A 23,329-nucleotide genomic window follows, 5' to 3' on the forward strand; every position below is an offset into this window, starting at 1 on the left:
AAGAAGGTCCTAATAGCTCATCCTATGGAACTGTCAGACTTATAATCCATGGGCTTCTATCCCTGCTTCTTCTTTCCCCAAAGAGTTCTCTCATATTTGTATTCTCGAATCCACAAGACCTAAGGGCAAAGTAGAAACTACAATGTAGGACAGAAGGGCCAGAATGAGAGGCTTGAAAGTCTTAACCTACACTTCTACCCTGGATAAATCTTTCTCAACCCTCTTAGTACCTTGAAGCACACCAGCTTTCTAAAAAGAAGTGACAGATTGGCTACCCAAGAAAGGGATTTTTCACACCTACACTAGACATCTACAGGTACAATGAACAACTGTGCCCACCCTCTCCAATTTAAAAAAATGGAGTAGGTATGCATTCTGAAATTTCAGAGAAATTTTTTATTAATTTAAAATATAGTTTGGAGAAAGGTGGGATAGACTCCAATAGTTGTCAGAAAATTAATTATCAGAAAAGGGTTAAGAACTTGGATGCTTCTCTGCCTCATCTCCTCACTGGCTAAGGGCATCCACAAGTCTCTGATAGTTCAGCTTGATCCCCCAATGGGGGGAAATGTTTGAATGCTCTAAGCAATGAGGACCTGGAGACAGTCTCAGGGTCTCATCAGGGAGAGAGAAAGTGAGAGTAAACACCTCTCTTCTGTCCTTTGCACTGTACTTAGCAGCCTTTACCAATATACCATCTCATTTGATCCTTACATCAAACCTGTGAGGAAACAGAATAGGTGAAATGGTTTGCCTCAAAGACACTCAATTCTGTCTGACTCAGATCACCCCATTGGAATTGCCTTGGGGTCTGAGAACCACTGAGAAGAACAAAGTCTTTCATAGTTAATCATGGCACTCATTTCTAATAGAACAAAAATATTCCATTATTCACATTAATATTCACATACCATAACTTATTCAGCCACTCTCCAATTGGTGAGCATCCATCCACTCAATTTATAATTCCTTGCCACTACCAAAAAAAAAAAAAAAAAAAAGCACCAAAACCCCCTGCTATATGCATGCTTATACAAGAGTCCTCTCCCTTCTTTTATGAAATGAGACCTTTATAAGAGACATTGTCAGTCAATTATCCCAATTTGGCTTCACTCACCTCCATACACCAACCAGCCTTGACCAATTGTACATATTCTTAACATGAAAAAACTTGTATGAATTGCTGCAGGGGGAAGAAGGCACTAATAGAAAAACAATTTATACTGCAACATCAAAATTATCAAAAAAATACTCTTGAGGACTATTATAAATTAAGGATAAAATGAAATAAGCAGAATCAGGAGAATATTTTCTACTACCATAGAAACAAGAACTATGATCTGTACAATGATTATTCAGCATTTCAGAAGACTAATGATGTAACATTATCTCCTTAAAGAGTTGATGGATTTAGGGGGCAGAATGAAACATATATTGTTGTCAACATATATTGAATAAGTTTGTTTTGCTTGATTATGCATATTTGATACAAGAAAATTTCTCTCTATCGCTATTTTAGTGGTACAGGATTTAGAAGGAAGAGAAAATAGATTTCTTGTTTCTTAAAAGAATTAACTGGGGAGGCAGCTAGGTGTAGTGGACAGAACACCAACCCTGAAGTCAGGAGGATCTGAATTCAAATTTGACTTCAGACAAATTTGACAATTCCTAGATGTGTGATCCTAGATAAGTCATTTCACCCCAATTGCCTGGGGGGGGAGAATTAAGGAGAATGCTACATGCACTCTAAGATGAAATCACTGAATCATTAGTTTTATTTACTTATTTTGTTTTGTTTGAGAGACTTCTCATGAAATGAGAAAGCACATCAATAAAAAAAAATACTTTCCATTTGGCAGTTGGTGATGCAGTAATGGAGTTCAGGCAAGAGAGACTATGGTTGAATATATTTTAATATCCTCAGGGGAGAGGGGAAAGTCACATATAAATTCCTTTTCCTTATAGTCAGCTCCCAAATATTCAGTTCTCAAATATTCAATTGGGTATTGCCCTATTGAATCCCTTCCAGGAGCTCAGTGTCCTAGCCAAGAAACTACATTGTTTCTTAAATTCTCCCTACAATTTCTGGTCTTTGGGCCTCCTCTCATGGTCCTTATACCCTGAAAATCCTTTCTCATTTAACGTATCACTAATCAGCCAAGAACTATTGTGCCATGTGCCTGGCACATGATTGTTTCCTTCCATCCCAACCCTCCTCTTCTTTGTATATGAAATAACATTTTCCCTTACATCTTCTACTTGGGGGTAATAAACCTCAGAGTTAAGGACTTGAGAGAGGCTTCTATCAATACTGTTTTAGGGTTGTTGCCTTTTCAGAAAGAGTACTTTAACACTAAGGCTCAAGAGAGCTGAGGCTGTAAAAAACTAGCATTGAACAAAGAGGAAGGAATCCAGGGAGCTGAGTGAATCGACCCAACCAGCAGAGATGGGACCCTATGCAGAACAACCTGCTCAGATCAGTTTGGCCTTTCCAAACTGGGAATCAAGGAAGAAGACAGTCTCTTTGGCATTTATTTCCAGGGTAATCCAACACTTAGTGCCGAAACTCTGCCCTCCTTTCACACTGGGCCTGTGACAGCTACAGCTCCCGGCTTCACCCCACCCTGCCAACCGGGCTCCTATCTGGAGTAGGGTTAGGACACTGGGGACGTTGATTACTATTTTTTTAAACTACACCAATCCAATTGGGAATCCTTTGCATCCACAGTGGACTTCAGGTCTGGTGCCCAATTAGCGGTGAGTTCAGTTTTTGTTTAGCTTAGCAACCGCCTTCCTTTTCCCTCTGCTGGGTGTCACCTGTGGAGGCCCACAGAGGGAACGGGGCAACAGCGACGGTGACGCCGGCGACTGCAAATGCCAGTCCCTCTGGGCACGTTCTCCTCGCAGCCAGGACTTCCTGCCGCTCTGGCTGGGCGCTTTCACCCCCCGGGAAGGCTTGGATGCTGTGGAGAGAGGGAGAGGCACTTAACTTCGCTCAGTCAAGGATCTGATTGTGCCGCCGCCTCCTCACGTCCGCGCTTCTCTCCTTTTCTTGGAGGAAGAGGAGCTGGGGAATGGGTCAGTCCTGAAGTTGGGGCCTTTTTTGCAAAGATCCGAAGAATTGATGCACACAGAAGAGCGTTCGGAGCCGGAGAAGTGACAGCGCAGAGTCGGGGGCGTCGCTAGTCCACTCGGCTTTTCTGTCTAGGGTTGTCGCTGATCTCCCACAATCCCCTCCCGCTAGGGTGGCGGATCGAGCTCAGCTGCCAAGGGTGGGCTCGGTGCCCGTGATTTAACTGGACTTTTCGGGACACGGACTGCCAGTGCTGAGATATGAAGGTCGCAGTGTTGGACCTGGGCTCTCTCTTTGCCAAAATCTTCAAAGCCTCAGTGCAGCCCCAGGCGGTCGCTTCCCCCGCAGCCTCGGCTTCCTCGGCGGCCTCCGCTTCCACGGGCAGCGCCTCAGCTGTGGCTGCGACTGGTCCGTCGGGCTCCAGCGTGGGCAGCGCGGGCAGCGCCGCCACCACCGGCCTCAGTGCTGCTCAGAGCGTCACCCTCTTCCCCACGGTGGCTCCCAGATCCCCAGCTGCCCCCAGGGTACCCTCGGTTCCGCTCCCGTCCCCGAAAACTCTGCACCCTCTCCTTACTGCCTCCTATCCCAAGGTTTCCTCCGTGAGAAAAGTAACAGAACTCGCGGGGGCCCCATACTCCTTGCCCAGTAGCCCCAGGACAGACAGGCTTCAACCTCTGCCCCTGCCTCACCCCCTGTCCCAGTCTCAGAGCCTACTATCATCCCCATCCCAGCCCCGGTCCCAACCTCAGCTTCAGCCCCTCTCACAGCCCCCTTCCCAACCTCATCTTCAGCTTTTGTCCCACGGCCAGCCGCAGGCCCTCCCCCAGTCTCCTTCTCAGCCGCATCTTCAGCCTTCGCCCCAATCCCAGCCACAGCCCCTCTCCCAATCTCATCTTCACCTTCTGTCCCGGTCCCTCCCTCTTCCCCTTCCCCAACCTCACCTCGAATTCCTGCCCCTTCCTCAATCCCAGCTCCAGCCTCTTTCCCAATCCCGGTCTGAAGCCCCGTTTCAGGTTTTATCCCGTCCCCAGTCTCAGTCTCAACCGCACTTTCTCCCCCAGCTCCCACCCCAGCCCCTGCCTCTTCCCCTTCTGCACTCTCCGGTCCAGACCCCGGCCCGGCGAGGCAGTGGCGGCGGCGGCAGCTACTGCAGCAGCAGCGGCTCCAACTCTCCCGCTCTTTCTCTTCCTGTGGCTCTGTGGCGGCCGCCCCCGGGCTCGGGAGGAATCGGAGTGGTCCTGCAGCCCATTCCAGGTACCGGCGGCAGGAACAGCGGCTTATCTGCGAGCCCGGCTCGCTCTCCGCGCCAGCCTGGCCCTGGAGAACGCGAAGCCAGTGGCTGGATAGGGTCCGGCCCCGGCCCCAAGCCTCTCTTCTTCACGCTCCCGGACATCGGTGAGGAGTGGGGGACTGACTGTGAATCCGAGGATGACCGTGGCCATGAAACGTGAGTTACTTAATCTTTTTCTTAGCCCTCTCTCCTCTGCCACTCTCCCCCGCAATCTCCACCCCTCGAGGCTTACAGGATCTACCGCGCATCTCCCAATAAACAGGACATTTGGTCTTGCCTAGAGACTGAGCTAAAAGTCCTCCTTTTCCTGCGCTTTCCTCAGTCTTAAGAGTTTGCTCGTACTTTTCCCAGACCTCTACTCATCGAGCTTAAGAACACCTCCGCCTCCTATATTCTTTAGGGGAGGCAGAAAAGAAAAGGGAGGGGACAAGGAGGGACAAGGGAAAAGACTTTTCATTTGTTCGCTTTTAAATTTTGACGTTCTTGCATTTGCACTTGCTATTTAAGTTTATGTTGTCTTCTTGTTTGCTTTGAGCCTTTTATCCAGAAGCTCCGGAGCCTTGAGAAAACATTTCTCTTCCTTGAAAATTGGCAAGAGTGTCTTTTACTCAGAGTAACCAAACACAAACACTGACAATATTGAATTTGCTGCAAAACAAACACAATTATCTCCAGATTAAAACAACAATAACAAAACACTTCTAGTTTTTACCCCAAATAGGCCAAGATTAGGTTGGAAGGGTGCGTCTTTTTGATACTTGGACACAGAGAACTTCAAACTTTATAGCGGATATTAACACATTCCCTCTTCCTCCCTCTCTCCTCTGTTAATGCTTTTTGCTTGACCTCATTTAGGAACACACTTCACAGACCAACGATCCCCATAATATTAAAAACGTTCTCATAGCTAAAACATTAGGTTTTTTTATAGTCATTTTGAAGGCCTAGAGTTGCATTTATTTATTTATTTTTTTACAGACAAAACATGTAAATCATTTAGTAAATACAAGAACTTTCACTCCTCAAAAGCTGGACGAGCAATGTGAAAATCAAAGAGAACACTAGATAGAATAGTTTTCATTGAGATGGAGATTCCCCTCTGAATCTAGAAAGACTATGAACAATAATTTCTAACAAATGGAGAAAAATGTTTTCTTACAACTAAATGCCCTAGTGATTTGACTTTAAAATATGCTTTTAAAAATGCTAATGCTATGTATGCTTGAGTAATTGTGTGCCCACGATATATGGAAGAATTTCACCAAAAGAGCCAGAATTGTTTTCTAAGACAATTCCATTTCACTTGAGTAAGTAGTTGGATGAGAGTCTCAGGAACAAGATCTTTGTTTTCTTCTACTGGTCCTTAACCTTTATATTATTAATGCTTCATGAGTAAACAGAGCTATACACCTGCTTTAAACTCTGATCTGACTGTTCTTCCTGAGAGATCCTGAATACTCAACAGGAGATTTGAAAAGGATTGCTAGAACAGGTGTTTTAGGGTTTTGTAATTTTGTGAATGGAGATTGTTTTCATCATTATCAACCAAGTCCTTTTCTTTCTCCTCTCTTTCTCCCTTCTTTCTTTGGTGGTGAGGAGTTTTGAATATAAGGAATGCTCTTCTCATGGAGTTTGTAAATTTTTCTGTGGAAGATATGATGTGCATTGATAAACATATAACAGTTCAAAGGTGAAAGTAATGTACGTTAAGAGATACAAAGTACTATGAGATCTAAGGGGAGGATTTCTAACAGAGGATTAGTCAATAAATCAATTATCATTTATTAAATACCTACCATATGTCATGTACTAATAGATATGTGTGTTTGTACATACACATATTATATATAATATTTTTATTTTCCCTTAATTGCATGTTAAAAAATTTAAATATATTTCTAAAAAGTTTCAAGTTCCAAATTCTACCACTGCCTCCCTCTGTCCCTCCCCTCTCCCTTCCCTGAGATGGTATACATGTGCAGTAATGAAAAGCATTTCTGTAGTAGTCACTTTTTGTACAAGCAAACTCAGGTTAAAAAAAACAAACAAACTAGGAATGGAAATGAAAAATAGCATGCTTCAGTCTATAATCAAACAATATCAGTTATTTCTCTGGAGGCAGATAGTACGCTTCATCATTAATCCTTTGGGGTTATCTTGGATCATTGTATTGCTCAGAACAAGTCATTCAGTTTTTCATCATACAACAGTATACAATGCTTTCTTAGTTCTATTCACTTCACTTTGCAATCAGTTCATGTAAATCTTTCCAGGTTTTTCTGAAATCATTCTGCTTGTTATTTCTTACATCAAAATAATATTTCATCATAATATTAAACTACAGCTTGTTTAGTCATTCCCCAATTGATGTGCATCGCTTTGATGTCCAATTCTTAACCACCACAAAAAGAGCTGCTATGAATGTTTTTGTAAAAATAGGCCCTTTCCTGTTTTTGTGGGATGTCTTTGGCACATAGAGCCAGCAGTGGCATTGCTGGATCAAAGGACATACATAGTTTTATAGCCCTTTGGGCATGGTTTTGAAGTGCTCTCCAGAATGATTTGATCAGTTCACAATACCACTAACAATGCATCAGTACAAGACAGACTTCTTGAAGAAGGCTGTTTGAAGAACTGAAAGAGCTGACCAGGGGCATCTAGGTGGCACAGTGGATAGAGCACCAGCCTTGAATTCAGGAGGACCCAAGTTCAAATCTGGTCTTAGACACTTAACACTTCCTAGCTGTGTGACCCTGGGCAAGTCACTTAACCCAGCCTCAGAATTAAAAAAAAAATGAAAGACCTGATCAAAGCTCTCAAATTGTAAGAAACCTCAGAGACCATCTCTTCCAATACCTTCATTTTATAGATGAGGAGACTAAGAAAAGTCTTATTTGGGTTTTAATTTGAACTTGTGTCCTATTAGAAGTTAAGCTTTTTGAGGTCAGGAACTGATTGCTGCTTCATTTTCATGTGTCCAGGGCCTTCCATATACATGAACTTCAACTATGACATAACATCAAGACCCCACTTTGGTGATGCGCTTCCTACATAGAAGTGATACTTTTGAACTGAACTGAATTCTAGGTGAAAGAAAGTGAGCCTAGAGTAAGTAACCTATAGCATAAGGAATGTAATAGAAAAACTCAGGGCAAGCTCAGCAAACAGTATATAATCCAATTTGCTTGAAATATAAGATAAGTAAAGAGAAGTGATGGAAGATAAACTGGAAAAATAAATGGGATGCAATTATGAAAGACTTTGAATGCAAAAGGAAGGGAGGTTGAACTTTATTTAGTAATAATAGCTGGGCATTATAGAGAGCTTTAAGGTTTGCAAGGTACTTTATAAATATTGTCCCATTTTACATTTACTTATAGTAAAGTAATAAGGAGAATGAGAGCTGTACTATAAAAGAGTGAATTGAGTTTCAATATTGGGATGAATTTCATAAAAAAAAAAAAAACCTTTATAGAATTGGGCACTTTTAGATCATATGATCTTAGCTATGTGCCCTGGGAGAATCAATTAACTTTTGTGAATCATATCTATTATCTATAAAACAAAGATGTTGTACTTTTTGGATCCTAAGGTCTCTTGAAACTATTAATCTCTATTCCAATTATTTCAGAGTAGATATAGTATGGAGCAGTTAGGAGGTGCAGTAAATAGTGTCCAGTCTGAAATGAGGAAGGCTTAAGTTCCTAAGTTGAAATATGGCTTAAGATACTAGCTGTGTGATCCTGGGCAAGTCACTTAATTCTGTTTGCTGAGTTTCCTCATCTCTAAAATGAGCTGGAGAAGGAAATGGTAAACTATTTTGCTAAGAAAATCCCAAATGGTCATAAAGGAGGGAAAAGGACCCACATAATGCAAAAATGTTTGTAGCAGCTCTTTTTGTGGCAGCAAAGAATTGGAAAAATTCATCATTTGGGGAATGGCTGAACAAGTTGTGGTACATGAAAGTAATGGAATATTATTGTTCTTTAAAAAAGGATAAACAAGTTGATTACAGAAAGGCTCGGAAAGATTTACATGAACTGATGCTAAGTGAAACAGGTATTATTGTACGTAATAGCAGCAAGAAAGTCTGATGGTCAACTATGAAAGGCTTACTTCTTCTCAGTAGTTCAGTGGTCCAAAATAATCCCAATAGACTTTGGACAGAAAATGCCATAAGCATCCAGAAAAAGAACTAAGGAGACTGAATGTAAATCAACACATGCTATATTGACTTCTTTTTTCAGGTTTGTTTTTTTTTTTTAATTTCTGTCATGGTTTTTCCCTTTTGCTCTGATTTTTTTTCTCCCAAGATGATTCATAAATCAATGTGTAGTAAAAATAAATAAACTTATGACAATAAAAAAGAAAGGACAACTCCAAATGGAGTTACAGATTCATATATGACTGAAAAAATGACTGAACAACAGTAGAAATACTGGAGTCTAGAAGATCAGTTAGGAACGTATTACAGTAATCCAGATGAGAGGTAACAAAGGTATTGCCACTGGGAATAAAAAGGTGAGTTTATTATAGAGGTAGGATTAATACAACACAACAACTGAATGCTTGTCATGAATGGGAGGAGAAAGTTATAGAGAAAGAGGAGTCAGCGAAAATTCTAATATTTCTAATCTGAAATGTAGGGGAGAATAGTATTAATAATAGAAATAGGGAAGTCAGGAGGATGTCTCTAATCTATAATACAAGTTAAAAAACAGGGGGAAAAGCTATGATTTTGTTAGTATAGGTTTTCTATTTACTGATATGCTGATATGCATATCAATCCCCAATCAAAACAAAAAAATATTTAGTAGTTGGTTTTCATAAGTTATTATTGAAAAAAATCATCATCTGAGAATCAGCCTTCTGATGAATTTTTCCTCCCTTAAAAAGATGAATCTTTAAATGAGAGACCTGCAATCCATCATCAGCTCTGTATCCATTTCATCTTGCCTTGTCTTAAATTCCAATGGTACAGAATTTGAGAATCAATGGCAACCTCCATTTTTATGAAGGATTTTGCAAAAATAAAAGTGCTGTATAAAAATTTTTAAAAAGTTAGCATTAGTAAAAAATACTGAAATAGCCTGACAATCTGTTGATTTTTCAGTACATAAGATCTCCCCGATATTTGCTTTTAGATTTGTAGATATCTTGACTTATGATAACAGTAAAAATAACTAGCAATTAAGTGCTTTTATAATTATTATCTCATTTGAACCTCACAAAAACCCTGGGAGGAGTTTACAGTTGAGAAAACTGAGGCAGACTAAAGTTGAGTGACTTGTCCACTCACATCCAGGGTCACATAGCCAGTAAATATCTGAGGCCGTATTTGGACTTAGTTCTTCTTGACTACAGGCTTAGTGCTTTATCCCCTGTATCTTTTTAACTGCCTAATTATTATAAAAACAGATTTGAAAATCAGATTTGGAGATTCTTAAGGCACCAGTCAGCTGAGGGACAGTAAGCTGTCTTAGAAATAAAACACTGTATTTCACGTGTACATTTTTTCATAGAGATACCATAAACAGTATTAGGAGTGAATACACAAACCTTCTGCTTGTAACAGTTATCTTGATATTTAGTTTGGAGCCAAGTTCATATAAAGGGAAAGTAGTGTGGTGTTCTAAAGCACTGGACTGGAATATTGGAGTACTGGAGTTGGAAGAGACAATCAAATGCAAACTTATTTTACTGATTAGGAAACTGAGGGAGGTTAGTGATACTGAAACTGAGAGAGGTTAAGTGGATCCAAAGTCAAACAGGTAGTAAATGTTGGCATTAGAATTCAATTCCTCTTTCTCAGGATCCAATTTTTTTTAATTTAAAAAAATTTTTATAATTATAACTTTTTATTGACAGTACATATGCATGGGTAATTTTTTTTTTTTTTTTTACATTATCCCTTGCACTCACTTCTGTTCTGAATTTTCCCTTCCTTCCCTCCACCCCTTCCTTTAGATGGCAGGCAGTCCCATACATGTTAAATATGTTATAGTATCCTAGATACAATATATGCATTCAGAACCAAATTTCTTTTAGCACAGGAAGAATTGGATTAAGAAAGTAAAAATAACCTGGGAAGAAAAATAAAAATACACTTATTTCTCAGTTTTCCTTCTCTGGGTGTAGCTGATTCTGTCCATCATTGATCAACTGGAACTGAATTAGATCTTCTCTATGTTGAAGAAATCCACTTCCATCAGCATACATCCTCGTACAGTATCATTGTTGAAGTGTATAATGATCTTCTGGTTCTGCTCGTTTCACTCAGCATCAGTTCATGTAAGTCTCTCCAAGCCTCTCTATATTCCTCCTGTTGGTCATTTCTTAAAGAACAATAATATTCCATAACATTTATATACCACAATTTATCCAACCATTCTCCTATTGATGGACATCCATTCATTTTCCAGTTTCGAGCCACTACAGAAAGGACTTCCACAAACATTTTGGCACATACAGGTCCCTTTCCCTTTTTTAGTATTTCCTTGGGATATGAGCCCAGTAGTAGCACTGCTGGATCAAAGGGTATGCACATTTTGATAACTTTTTGGGCATAGTTCCAGATTGCTCTCCAGAATGGTTGGATTTGTTCACAACTCCACCAACAATGCATCAGTGTCCCAGTTTTCCCACATCCCCTCCAACATTCATCGTTATTTGTTCCTGTCATCTTAGCCAACTGACAAGTGTGTAGTGATATCTCCAGAGTCTTACAAGGTTTGTTTTTTAAAGTATATTTTCTAGACTTACCATGAATCCCATCTCTAAGAACTCTTTTCCTGGGGCAACTGATGAATGTCATAGTAAAGAAGCCCTATATCTTCTTCTGCAACAGTGAGGGACTAAGCTATATACCCTTCTAAAAAAATGACCATAAAGCTTTGCCATCTGTCCTGACTCTTTGTCTTCTGTAGACCAGTCAATGCCATCCATTCTACAGCTGGTTCTTCCTACATGTGTCGTTCCTTCACCTTATTAGAAGGGCTGATCTATAAAATCATCTTTTACAATCATTCATTTACAAAAGGTTTGGAAGGAAATATTTGGACAAAACCATTTATGAACTGTACTAGTTGGGAGAGAGTACTTACTTGGATAAGATCATGGCTCCATTATAATAATAAATTATTAAAAGAATCCAATGCAATGACAGTTCCAAAGTAAGAACTCAGCTTTGGATTATTAATTTTCATCATTTCAAGACAAAATAAAAACAAAAACAAAAAAACCTGTCATGCTCAGTAACTGCCTGAGCTTCCAGCATGGAAGAGAATAGGAGAAGCTCCAATCCAGTCAATGGAGGATCACAAAGGTAGAGGTTTTCTAGGTCTTTGCTTTTTTTAATCTGTAAAATGAGAGTGAGTTAGACTAGATGGCCTACAGATTCTCTTTCAGCTCTATATCCTTGGTCTTATAATGTGGAAACACATGCTCCTTGGCTCAGGGATATAAAAGGAATTTTCTTTTTTTTTTAAATTAAAATAAGTTTTTGTAGTATATTATTATTTTCAATTACATATATAGTTTTCAACCTTCACTTTTATAAGATTTTGAATTCCATATTTTTCCCCTCCCTCACTTCACTTTCCCCTCCACAAAATGGCAAGCTATCTGATACAGGTTATACATTATAATCATATTAAATATATTTCCACGTTACTCATGTTGTGAAAGAAGAATCAGAATAAAAGGGGAAATATATGAGAAAGAAAAAAATGTAAAAATAGTATGCTTCAATTTGTTTTCAGACTCCATAGTTCTTTTTCTGAATGTGGATAGCATATTCCATTATGAGTCTTTTGAAATTGTCTTTATCATTGCATTACTGGGGAAATATAAAAAATATAAAAGCTGATCATTGTTCAGTGTTACTATTTCTTATATAATATTCTACTGGTTCTTCTCCCTTCACTCAGCATCAGTTTATGTAATTCTTCCCAGGTTTTTGTGAAATCTGCCTGTTCATTATTACCTAGAGTACAATGGTATTCTATTACATTCATATACCACTTCTTCTTCAGCCATTCCTCAACTGATGAGCATTCCCTCAATTTCCAATTCATTACTACCACAAAAATAGGTATTATAAATTTCTTTCCCATTTTTTATCTCTTTGAGATGTAGACCTAATGTTGGATCAAAGAATATGCGCAGTTTAAAGTCCTTTGAGCATAGCTCCAAATTGCTATGAGAAGAATTTTCATCAAAGATGCTTGCCTAGGAAGGAAAAATCAGTTAGAGTAAGGATGACCCATGTATTTGAAATGCCAAATTTACAGTGTTTCAGAAAAAACAAAACAAAAAAATGATATTTTGAGATGGAGAGGAAGTATTTTTTTTGACATTTTTATTTATCTTATTTTTAATTTATGGAATAAAGTGAGGACTTCCATAACAGTATGATTTTTTAAAATTGCACATGAAACTGCAAATCTGTTATGTACAACTTGTTACTCCTTTAAAATATAATGAAGTTATTGTGGACTTTCATTTTTTCTTCTTTTTTTTCTTCCCTCTGTCTTTTCCCCAGAGATGCTTACCATTAAACACAAATTTAAATATAAGTAAATATACACATATGTAAAATCATTCTATATGCATACATTCTACACATACTTTTTCACTTCTTTCTTTGGATGCAGATAGCATCTTCTACCATATGTATTTTGTAGTTAATTTGGATATTTATAATAATCAAAATGACATATTTACTAAAAATTTTTCTTAAAACAATATTGCTTTTAAGACAGTTCTGAAGTACCACTTCATACCTTTCAGAATGGCTAAGATGACAAGAAAAATGTCAGAGGGGATGTGAGAAAACTGGATCATGGTTGACAGTGTTGGTGGAGTTGTGAACTGATCCAACCATTCTAGAGAGCAATTTGAAACTATGCCCAAAGGGCTATCCAACTGTACATACTCTTTGATTCAGCAGTGTCTCTTCTGGGTCTGTATCCCAGAGATGAGAAAAACGGGAAAAAGAACATGTGTAAAAATATGGCAGCCCTTTTTGTAGTGGTAAGAAAGTAGAAATTGATGCCCATCAGCTGGGAAATGGCTGAATAAGTTATAATATATGAAGGAAATAATATTATTGTTCCATAAGAAATGACAAACAGGCTGATTTCAGAAAAGCCTGCAAAGACTTACATGAACTAATGCTAAGTGAAGTGAGTAAAACAAAGAGAATATTGTACATAGCAACATGATTATGTGATGATCAGCTGTGATGGATTTGACTCTTTTCAACAATAAGGTGATTCAAGGCATTTCCAATAGATTTGGAAAAGAGCCGTCTGTATCCAGAGAAAGAACGAAAAAAAAAAACTAAAAAAAAGAGATTTAAAGTGGATCAAAGTATAGCATTTCATTTTTTTTTTGTGGTTGTTAGTTTGAGTTTTTTTCTTTCTTGTGTTTTTCCCTCTTTATTCTGATTTTCTTTTGTGTGCAGCATGATAAATATGGAAAAGTTTGCACATGTTTAACCTATTTTGGATTGCTTGCTGTCTATGGGAGGAGGTGAAAGGGAGGAAGGAAAAAATTTGGAACACAAGGTTTTGCAAAGGTGAATATTTAAAGCTATCTTTGTATGTATTTGGGAAAAAAGCTATTAAAATAAAAAAGAATAAAAAGGGAAAACAATATTGCTGTTATTGTATATAACATTCTCTTGGTTTTGTTTATTTGCTCTTCATTATTACATGCAATTCTATCCACATTTTTCTAAGATCATTGAGTTCATAATTTTTCTTTTTTGATCTATGCCTAGTTTCCCTTTCCTTTTTTATCATAATTTTTAAACATTGATTTTTATATAAAATTTTGAGGGAAATATTCCATGAAGGCTTAAGAGCAATATAGCATAATGTCCAGAAAACTAAACTCAAGAAACTCTAAGATATTGGTTCATCTTGCTTCTGTTATTTATTGGTTATATGAACAAAACTCAACAAAAGTCATCAAATTTCTCACTGGTATAATTTCTTAGATTTAGAACAGATGTTAGCAAAGTGCACTTCCTCATAGGGGGTTCCTTAACACAATGAAATCACAGGTCTAGTCTGGAATACTCAGGAGGCTTCCATGTTGTTGTAGTAAAAATTGAGTAGTCAACCAGATCTGAACAAAGAAGAAAAGGAGGATGATGACAATCTCAACAGTGTAGAAAACATGATTCCTAGTCTTGGAATGCAAAGTCCTTTATGGAAACAATATAAAATACTAAGTGGGAAAATTCCATTTCCCCCCAGAATCCCCCTTTCTTCCTTTCTGCTTATCTCAGGAAAACCCAAGAGCATTTTAAATCTCTCTTATTTATAGCAATTGCTATCTTGGGCTTTTTTTTTTTTTTTTTTTTTTTTTTTGTCTGTTTGTTTTGTTACCAGGGAGACTTTCTGAATTTCTTGATGTTTTCTGCTGGGACCTTGTATTTCCATAGGGACCTGTTGGAGAGTGAGCTCACCCTAAGCATCATCATATGACTTTCCATTTATTGTTAAGGATAGTAATGACAAAGCTGTTGTGCTTTCAACAGGAGATAACAAGATGATTTTTTTTTCTTTCTTTTCTTATACAAGAATTTCTCACTGTTAAATCTCCCTTGTTTGGATTTGCTTATAAGTCTTATACTGCATATCTTGACCAAAATATTGATGAACTTGAAACCTCAAATTATGTTTCACAGCTGGCTAAATTTCAGCATTTTCAAAAAGTGAATCCACTTATATCAAACTAATATTTTTGCTTTTGAGTGCTGAGTGAGCATATATAACCTAGTCAGGTTGGTCATGGATAATGATGCCATTGAATAATATTTATAATTCTCAGCGTAAGGGTCTTCCTCTGGCACCTAATTATTGGCTGTGATACATTAAAATTAGGTGGTTGCTATGAATAAGGATGACAATATAAAGATTTTTACACAATGAGAGGCAGAATATATAGTGGAGAGAACATTAAACTTGGAAGCAGGAAAATCCGATGTGTGTAAAATACTTTGTAAACCCTGAATTGCTATATTAATGCTTGCTAGCTACTATTACTAAATCTATGATTTTGTGACCCATATCTTTCTTCAGTCTCAACCCACAGAAAGTTTTTATAAGGCCCTAATGTTTTAAAAGAACAGCACATACTATACAAACATATACAATGAGGGACATGATTCAATTAAGTATTAGCCAATGGAAACAAATGATGTCTTGTTCCCTGTGGAAGACAGAAAAACTCTAAGGATTTAAAAAAAAAAATAGAAGCTGCTGCCTTATAATGCCTAGTAACAGTGACATGATCTGTAAAGACTTGCAAATACTTTTATTTGGAAAGGTTAGAGTTTAAGCACTTCCCAGGTTTCTCCCACACCCCTGTATCATGGCCTAAAAGGAAGCCAAGTAAGGTCCTCCTCAGTGAATTTAATGGTTTAATTATTTAGGCTTTAATGAATTCAATGAAGAAAAGAATTAAAGAGGCAGCTAAATAGATCACTGGCCCTGAAGTAGGGAGGAGCTAAGTTTAAATCTGGACACTTAACTAGCTGTGTGACCCTGGGCAAAGTTATTTAGCCTCAACTGCCTCATTTCCCCTTCCCCCCCCATTTTTTTTTTTTTTTTAAAGAATAGAACTAAAACAAATGAAATATCCTTTATTGAACTCTTTTTTTGATGGCATTGGTACAAACTTATGGTTATTATTACTGATTGCAATATACTTCCAATATATAATGAAATCTCCTTAAAATACATAAGGTGGGTCTTCTTAATTTCTTAAACTTTTTTCTACTTGATCCATTTTTGCCTGAGAAATTTTTATGTGATTCCAGTTATACAGGTATATAACATAGGAAAACAAATTGGTTGATTAGTTGGTTGATTGGTTGTTGTCTTTTGTTTTTGAAGAAGACCGAAATGACATCACTATGTTAGAATCGAGTTACAGTGTGTCCGACTATGGCTGATCAGACCAATACAAGCATAGAATGCTTAGTGCCAGTACCTCCCATGTCATGCAATCATAGATTTACTGATAATACTGATAATTTACTGATGATACTTATTTACTGATAATAAATCATAATTTCACAACCTTCACATTCAGTCACAAGACCCAATATGAAGTCATGATGATAGTGAAGTTACAGGATAAAGCATCAGCCATGAAGTCAGGAGCCCTTATGTTCAAATATGACTTAACTCTATTGCCTCTGGGGAAAAAAACAAAAACAAAAAAACAAAGATTAAATACTATGCCTTCTCTAATAGAGAAAACAGCATACAAAGATATGTAGGGAGCAGATAGAAAATGCCTCAGAGGGAAAGATATTTGGAGCTGAAGAGGGACTAGGCAAGACCTCCTGAAGACCAGAGGATTAGAAAGAATCTAGAGAACCAAAGAGGAGGCAGTGATGTGTCTGTGTATGCATTCTTCTTATGGGAGATGACCAGTGCAAAGGCTCTGAGAAGCAAGATGGAGTATTGTGCTGGAGGAAGAATAAATACCCCTGCAGAGCTTTGTTGTAAAGTGCTTAGAGGAAAGAAAAATATCAGAAGAATGGGAAGGTACCAAAAGCATGATGAGTTTTTACATACCAAATGGAGCATGGGATCCTGGAAGTACTAGGGAGCCAGTGAAGTCTCTTGAGTAGGGTCATCCATTTTAGGCAACTGAATAGAGGATGGAAGGGGGAAGGGAGGTGGGGAGAAATGAGACAAGGTGAAGGCCATTAGAATACTCCTGAAGAGGGATAATAAAGGCCTGAATGAGTATTAGTGGTTATGTGAATGGAGAAAAGGGAAAACACAGGCCACATCTTATAAAGATAGAAAAAACAAGATTTGGCAATGAATTAATAAGGTTAATATATTAAACTTTTATGGCAGGTAATTGTGTTCAAAGGGAATTACTAGACTCAAAAGGTGTATTTTTTTCAGGGACTTGAGATGGTATAGTCTATAATTTCACCAGGGTAACGAACTCCTTGTATGGAAATTCCTTCCTCTCATGAAGCTCCTATACCTTATGATGCTATTAATCTAATAAAAATTGACTAATGTTTAGTTGAGAGAAGCATTTTTGTAAAATTATTGAATTAAAGAGCATTTTATCAATTAATGTTATTGTGCAACTTAAGTCCACTTCCGAACTAATATGTTAGAGGTGTGCTGGTAAATGCTTAATAATCACACTTTTAAATTTAGTCTGCATTATTGATATTTGCTATATTATTTTCTTAAGTTTAACGAAGTAGATCAATCTCTGATTTATAGTATGCCAATTTCTGAGGTATAAATGCTCATATTGAAAGTTGAACAATCATTATATATCCTGAATTAGTTAGAGCTGATTCCCGCTTATCCTATTAATTTTAGCTATATTTAAAATAGACCTGTCCTTTAAGAATGTCTTTCCTTAAAAAGTATAATGAAATGATGAAGAGACAAAATTAATAATATAAATAGAATGAACAAAAACACTATATAAATTAAATCTAAAGTTATGTTTTAAATGTTTTATTAAATAAAGTCTTAACACAAATAAAAAAACAATTTTAAAAACTTTTTATTTATTTTGACATTCAAATAAAATCTATCATTTGGTAAACTTTATTTTTATCTCTACTAACCTTATTATATAATTATTATTTATTTATTTATTTATTTATTTTTGTATACTTGCTGGTCACTGAGTTCCCTTCCAACTCTCATAATCTGTGATTCCATTTAATAGCAAAACAAATATTTTATTCATATCAGGAAAACATGTAGTGAGAATGTATTGTCTTTCTGGAAAAAAAAAAAAAACAGACAAAGAAGAAGCAATTAGATATGGCATTTACTCAGGGAAAGGCTATCCCTATACATAAGCATTTTTTTAATTAGAAGACTCCACTTAAGTGTTTAGGAGAAGCACCATAATTAAATATTGACAACCATGAACCTTCCAATGAGCTCAGATTGAAAGTTTATCAAGTTTGCAGAGTATGATATTTATCTCAGTTGGCTAATGAAATATTGGATATTTTATCAACTTTACTAATAGACATGAAGCCCTTTTGAAGATTTTTACTACTAGATATTGAATTGCCTGTAGATTTGAACATGATATTAAGGTTCTTGAAGACAATGTGAGCCAAACATAAGCTCTTGGGGTCCCAGCCAGCTAAAAAGGCTTCTGGGTTCCAGCCCAGTAATGGTTGACCATTAATTATAAATTGCCTAATTTAGGAAGAAAAAATGAATCCTGATAAGTTAAAAAATCCAACTGAAAACTAAAGAGTTTGTCTATTTCCTCATTCCTATTAACAATGTCAAATTAGTGAGGCACTCTCACTAATCCTTTTGCATAATTAATAGCCTAATCTGAGGATTTAGATTCAATTTAAAATCAAGTACAAGTTTATAAAGGAATTCTTTCCTATTCAGGTAAAATTACAGTCTGTTCTCTAAAAACAAGTTCCTGGTCTAGTTAGCATCTTCATATGCAGTAAAGCTACTCAAACTTCAGATCTTTTCCAGGTGTGGTCTGTTTTTTTTTTTTTCTACTTTGGAAAGGGCTTTTTCCTTACATTTCCATGCTTGCTTTTGTTGTTATTTCTCTTTTCTGGACTTCAGCTTTCCAAAATCTCAAGGAGGCAGACCTAGTAAAGTACTAGCCAGTTAGGTTGGGAAGACACTAGTATTTAAGAAATCAGGAAAGGAGTGATGTTTAAGCTACATCTTAAAGGAGGAGAGGAATTCTATGATAAGGAGAAGATGCATAATGAGTGGGATAGTCAGTGCCAAATTACTGCAGCTGGAAGTGTAGTGCCTGACGTAAGGAACAGAGAGAAGGGCACTTTTGCTGAATTACAGAGAAAAAAGGGAATTATATGTAATAAGCCTGGAAAAATAGGTGAGTGCTAAGATAGGATTTTGGTCCTAGAGATAGTAAGAAGGCACTAGTGCTCATTGCTTGGCACTGTACTTTGCATCAAGATTGGAGGGGGAAGAGCTGAGTTATAACTTGAGAGGGATACAGAAGTGGCATAGAAGAAAAGGAAAGAGAGAAATGTGGGAGGAGGAAGTGACAAATGAAAGAAAAAGAAAGGGTAAGTTTGTATTACTCCAATAATAACTTTTATATGGCACCTACTATGTGCCAGACACTGTGTAAGTGCTTTATAATTATTATGTCATTTGATCTTCACAACAGCCCTAGGAGGTGGGTGCTATTATTATTATTTTACAAATAAGGAAACTGAGAACTTTGTTAATGGATTAAACTAGGGTTACATAGCTAAATAAGGCTGGATCTGAACTCAGGACTTCCTGACTCCAGGTTCCACTCTGTCTAGTGTGCCAACTATCTTCCCAAAAGTCTTACAATTTCAAATCCTAGTTGCTATTTTACACACTCACACACACACACACACACATTTATATATATTTATGTGTATAACATTGTATCTTATATATGACAATATGAATGATATACTTAATGTGTATATGTAACACATGATCATATTTGTGTCTATATAAACATATACATATATGTGCCTATATATTACATACAGATAAATCAATCAATAGGTAGATATAGATACACACATAAACACACATATAGCAGTTAGTGTGGTTGAGAATCAATAGAACATAGTGGACAGCTTATTAAGTTTTGAAGTTAAAAGATCCAGCTTCATGTCCCAGTGTTAAAATTTACTATTTATGTGATCATAAGCAAGCCATTTAAGCTCACTGGCTTTTTAACCAACTATTTAGTCAAGTAACTTTAATTTCTTCATATGTAAAGTGGAGGTAATATTATCAGTAATATAGAATTTAATTTTGATAAGTTTGTTGAAAGATTTAAGTGAATTATGTATATAAATACTTTGTATGAATTTATATGCTTTGTACATTTAAAAAATCTATGCAAATATTAGTTATTATTATTATAAGTAGCTAAGAGCAGATGAATTTTTCATAATCCTTCCTGGGTAGGATTTAAACTTTCTGAGCTTTCTGAGCTGGAAGGAACCTTAGAGGTCAGGTAATCTACTCTCCTTTAATTACAGAAAAGAAAATTGTTTTTCAAGAAACTAAATGAGCTTCCTATGATCCCATAAGTAGCAAATTGCATAGCCAAGATTCAAACTCAGGGTCTTTGACTCAAATCAGCCTCTTCATTGTTCATTCTTTGGGACTTACCTGGCAGGGGTGATTTCATGAAAAGTGGTTTCCTCAGGGTGAGGCTCATCCACAGGGTTGGCCCCTGTGATTTTCCCAAATGCAACAAGCCAGACTGAAGTGGAAGGAGATTGGTGCATGACAGAATGTAACAAAATATGGATTTAATTCTCTGCTGCTTGTGCTAGTTTTAGCCTAACAATTAGCACCAAGAAAACATAGATACCCCATCAGCCAATACTGCAACATCCATATGTAGAACTACCAACTAGTTACTGCAAATGGAGAAATTTTTAATAGTATGGATAAATTCATTTCCCTTTGCAGTATACTTTTCAAGAATGTTCAAGTATATGGTGAGGTTGATGCACACATTGCCAGAGCTAGCTCAGTGTCTACCAAGCTGAAGGTCCACAGAGTTGCTATGCTGACCATGAGGTTGTTGTGAAACCTGGGCAGCATACCAGAGCCATGCCAGGAAACTGAAGCACTTAGATTCTAAAGATCACCTGGCAGGATAAGGTACCAGACACTGAGGTTCTTTCTTGAGCTAAATTGCCAGGTATTCAAACTCAATGGCAGAGAGAACAATTCTAATGCTTTGGCCACGTTGTCAAATGTCAAATGTTCATTTACTTAAACCACCATTTTATGACAAACTCACCAAAGCAAGTGTTCACATGGTGGTTAGAAGAAGTGTTACATGGGCACTTTCATTATCTATCTGAAGAAGTTTGGAATTGATTCTGAGATATGGGAGACACTAACAAAGGACTGCCCAGCATAGTGTGCCTATATCAAAGAGGGTGATGTATTCCATGAATGAAGGAATTGTTATAGCTAAAAAAAAAAAAAAAAAAAAAAAAAGACAATATGCACAAATTTAGGGACATCTCCACTCCAAATATTCATGAGAAATATTTGTGCCCGATCTTTTTTTTTTAATTAATAATTTTTTATTATATATATATTTTTTATAATATTATCCCTTGTATTCATTTTTCCAAATTGTCTCCCCCTCCCTGTATTCCCTCCCCCCGATGACAGGCAATCCCAGACATTTTACATGTGTTACAATATAGTCTAGATACAATACATGTGTGTGAATATCATTTTCTTGTTGCACAATAAACTTTAGATTCCGAAGGTACATGTAACCTGGGCAGACAGATATTAGTGCTAACAATTTACATTCACTTCCCAGTGTTTCTTCTCTGGGTGTAGCTACCTCTGTCCATCATTGATCAACTGGAAGTGAGTTGGTTTTTCTTTATGTTGAAGATTTCCACTTCCATCAGAATACATCCTCATACAGTATTGTTGTTGAAGTGTACAGTGATCTTCTGGTTCTGCTCATTTCACTCAGCATCAGTTGATTTAAGTCTCTCCAATCCTCTCTGTATTCCTCCTGCTGGTCATTTCTTACCGAGCAATAATATTCCATAACCTTCATATACCACAATTTACCCAACCATTCTCCAACTGATGGACATCCATTCATCTTCCAGTTTCTAGCTACAACAAAAAGAGCTGCCACAAACATTTTGGCACATATATGTCTCTTTCCGCTCTTTAGTATTTCTTTGGGATATAATCCCAGTAGTAGCGCTGCTGGGTCAAAGGGTATGCACAGTTTGATAACTTTTTGGGCATAGTTCCAAATTGCTCTCCAGAATGGCTGGATTCTTTCACAACTCCACCAACAATGTATTAGTGTCCCAGTTTCCCCACATCCCCTCCAACATTCATCATTATTTGTTCCTGTCATCTTAGCCAATCTGACAGGTGTGTAGTGGTATCTCAGAGTGGTCTTAATTTGCATTTCTCTGATCAGTAGTGATTTGGAACACTCTTTCATGTGAGTGGATATAGTTTCAATTTCTTCATCTGAGAATTGTCTGTTCATATCCTTTGACCATTTATCAATTGGAGAATGGTTCGGTTTCTTATAAATTAGGGTCAGTTCTCTATATATTTTGGAAATGAGACCTTTGTCATAACCTTTGTTTTTAAAAATATTTTCCCAATTTGTTACTTCCCTTCTAATCTTGTTTGCATTAGTATTATTTGTACAGAAACTTTTTAGTTTGATGTAATCAAAATCTTCTATTTTGTGATCAATAATGATCTCTAGTTCTCCTCTGGTCATAAATTCCTTCCTCCTCCACAAGTCTGAGAGGTAGATTATCTTCTGTTCCTCTAATCTATTTATTATCTCCCTCTTTATGCCTAAATCATGGACTAATTTTGATCTTATCTTGGTATATGGTGTTAAGTGTGGATCCATATCTAATTTTTGCCATACTAATTTCCAGTTTTCCCAACAGTTTTTTCCAAATAATGAATTTTTATCCCTAATGTTGGTATCTTTGGGTTTGTCAAAGATTAGATTGCTATAGATGTACCCTTTTTTGTCCTTTGTATCTAATCTGTTCCACTGATCTACCGGTCTATTTCTTAGCCAATACCAAATGGTTTTGGTGACTGCTGCTATATAATATAGCTTTAGATCAGGTACACTTAGACCACCTTCCTCTGAGTTTTTTTTCATTAGTTCCCTTGCAATTCTCGACCTTTTATTCTTCCATATGAATTTTGTTGTTATTTTTTCTAGGTCATTGAAATAGTTTCTTGGGAGTCTGATTGGTATAGCACTAAATAAATAGATTAGTTTGGGGAGTATTGTCATCTTTATTATATTCGCTCGGCCTATCCAAGAGCACTGAATGTCTTTCCAATTATTTAAATCTGATTTTATTTTTGTGGCAAGTGTTTTGTAATTTTTCTCAT

The 23,329-nt window shown here is 37.0% G+C and overlaps 1 protein-coding gene across 1 annotated transcript in view; it reads left to right on the plus strand.

Moving 5' to 3' along the window:
• The first annotated feature begins 1,758 nt into the window (after positions 1–1,758).
• FAM149A (family with sequence similarity 149 member A) overlaps positions 1,759–23,329 on the plus strand; it is a 72,952-nt gene continuing 51,381 nt past the window's right edge. Inside the window, 1 exon segment of the mRNA XM_074275389.1 lies at positions 1,759–4,520. Coding sequence (XP_074131490.1) covers positions 3,334–4,520 — 1,187 coding nt within the window. The 5' untranslated portion in view covers positions 1,759–3,333.

The sequence above is a fragment of the Sminthopsis crassicaudata genome, chromosome 6, assembly GCF_048593235.1.
Source record: "Sminthopsis crassicaudata isolate SCR6 chromosome 6, ASM4859323v1, whole genome shotgun sequence".
NCBI classification, from domain to species: domain Eukaryota; kingdom Metazoa; phylum Chordata; class Mammalia; order Dasyuromorphia; family Dasyuridae; genus Sminthopsis; species Sminthopsis crassicaudata.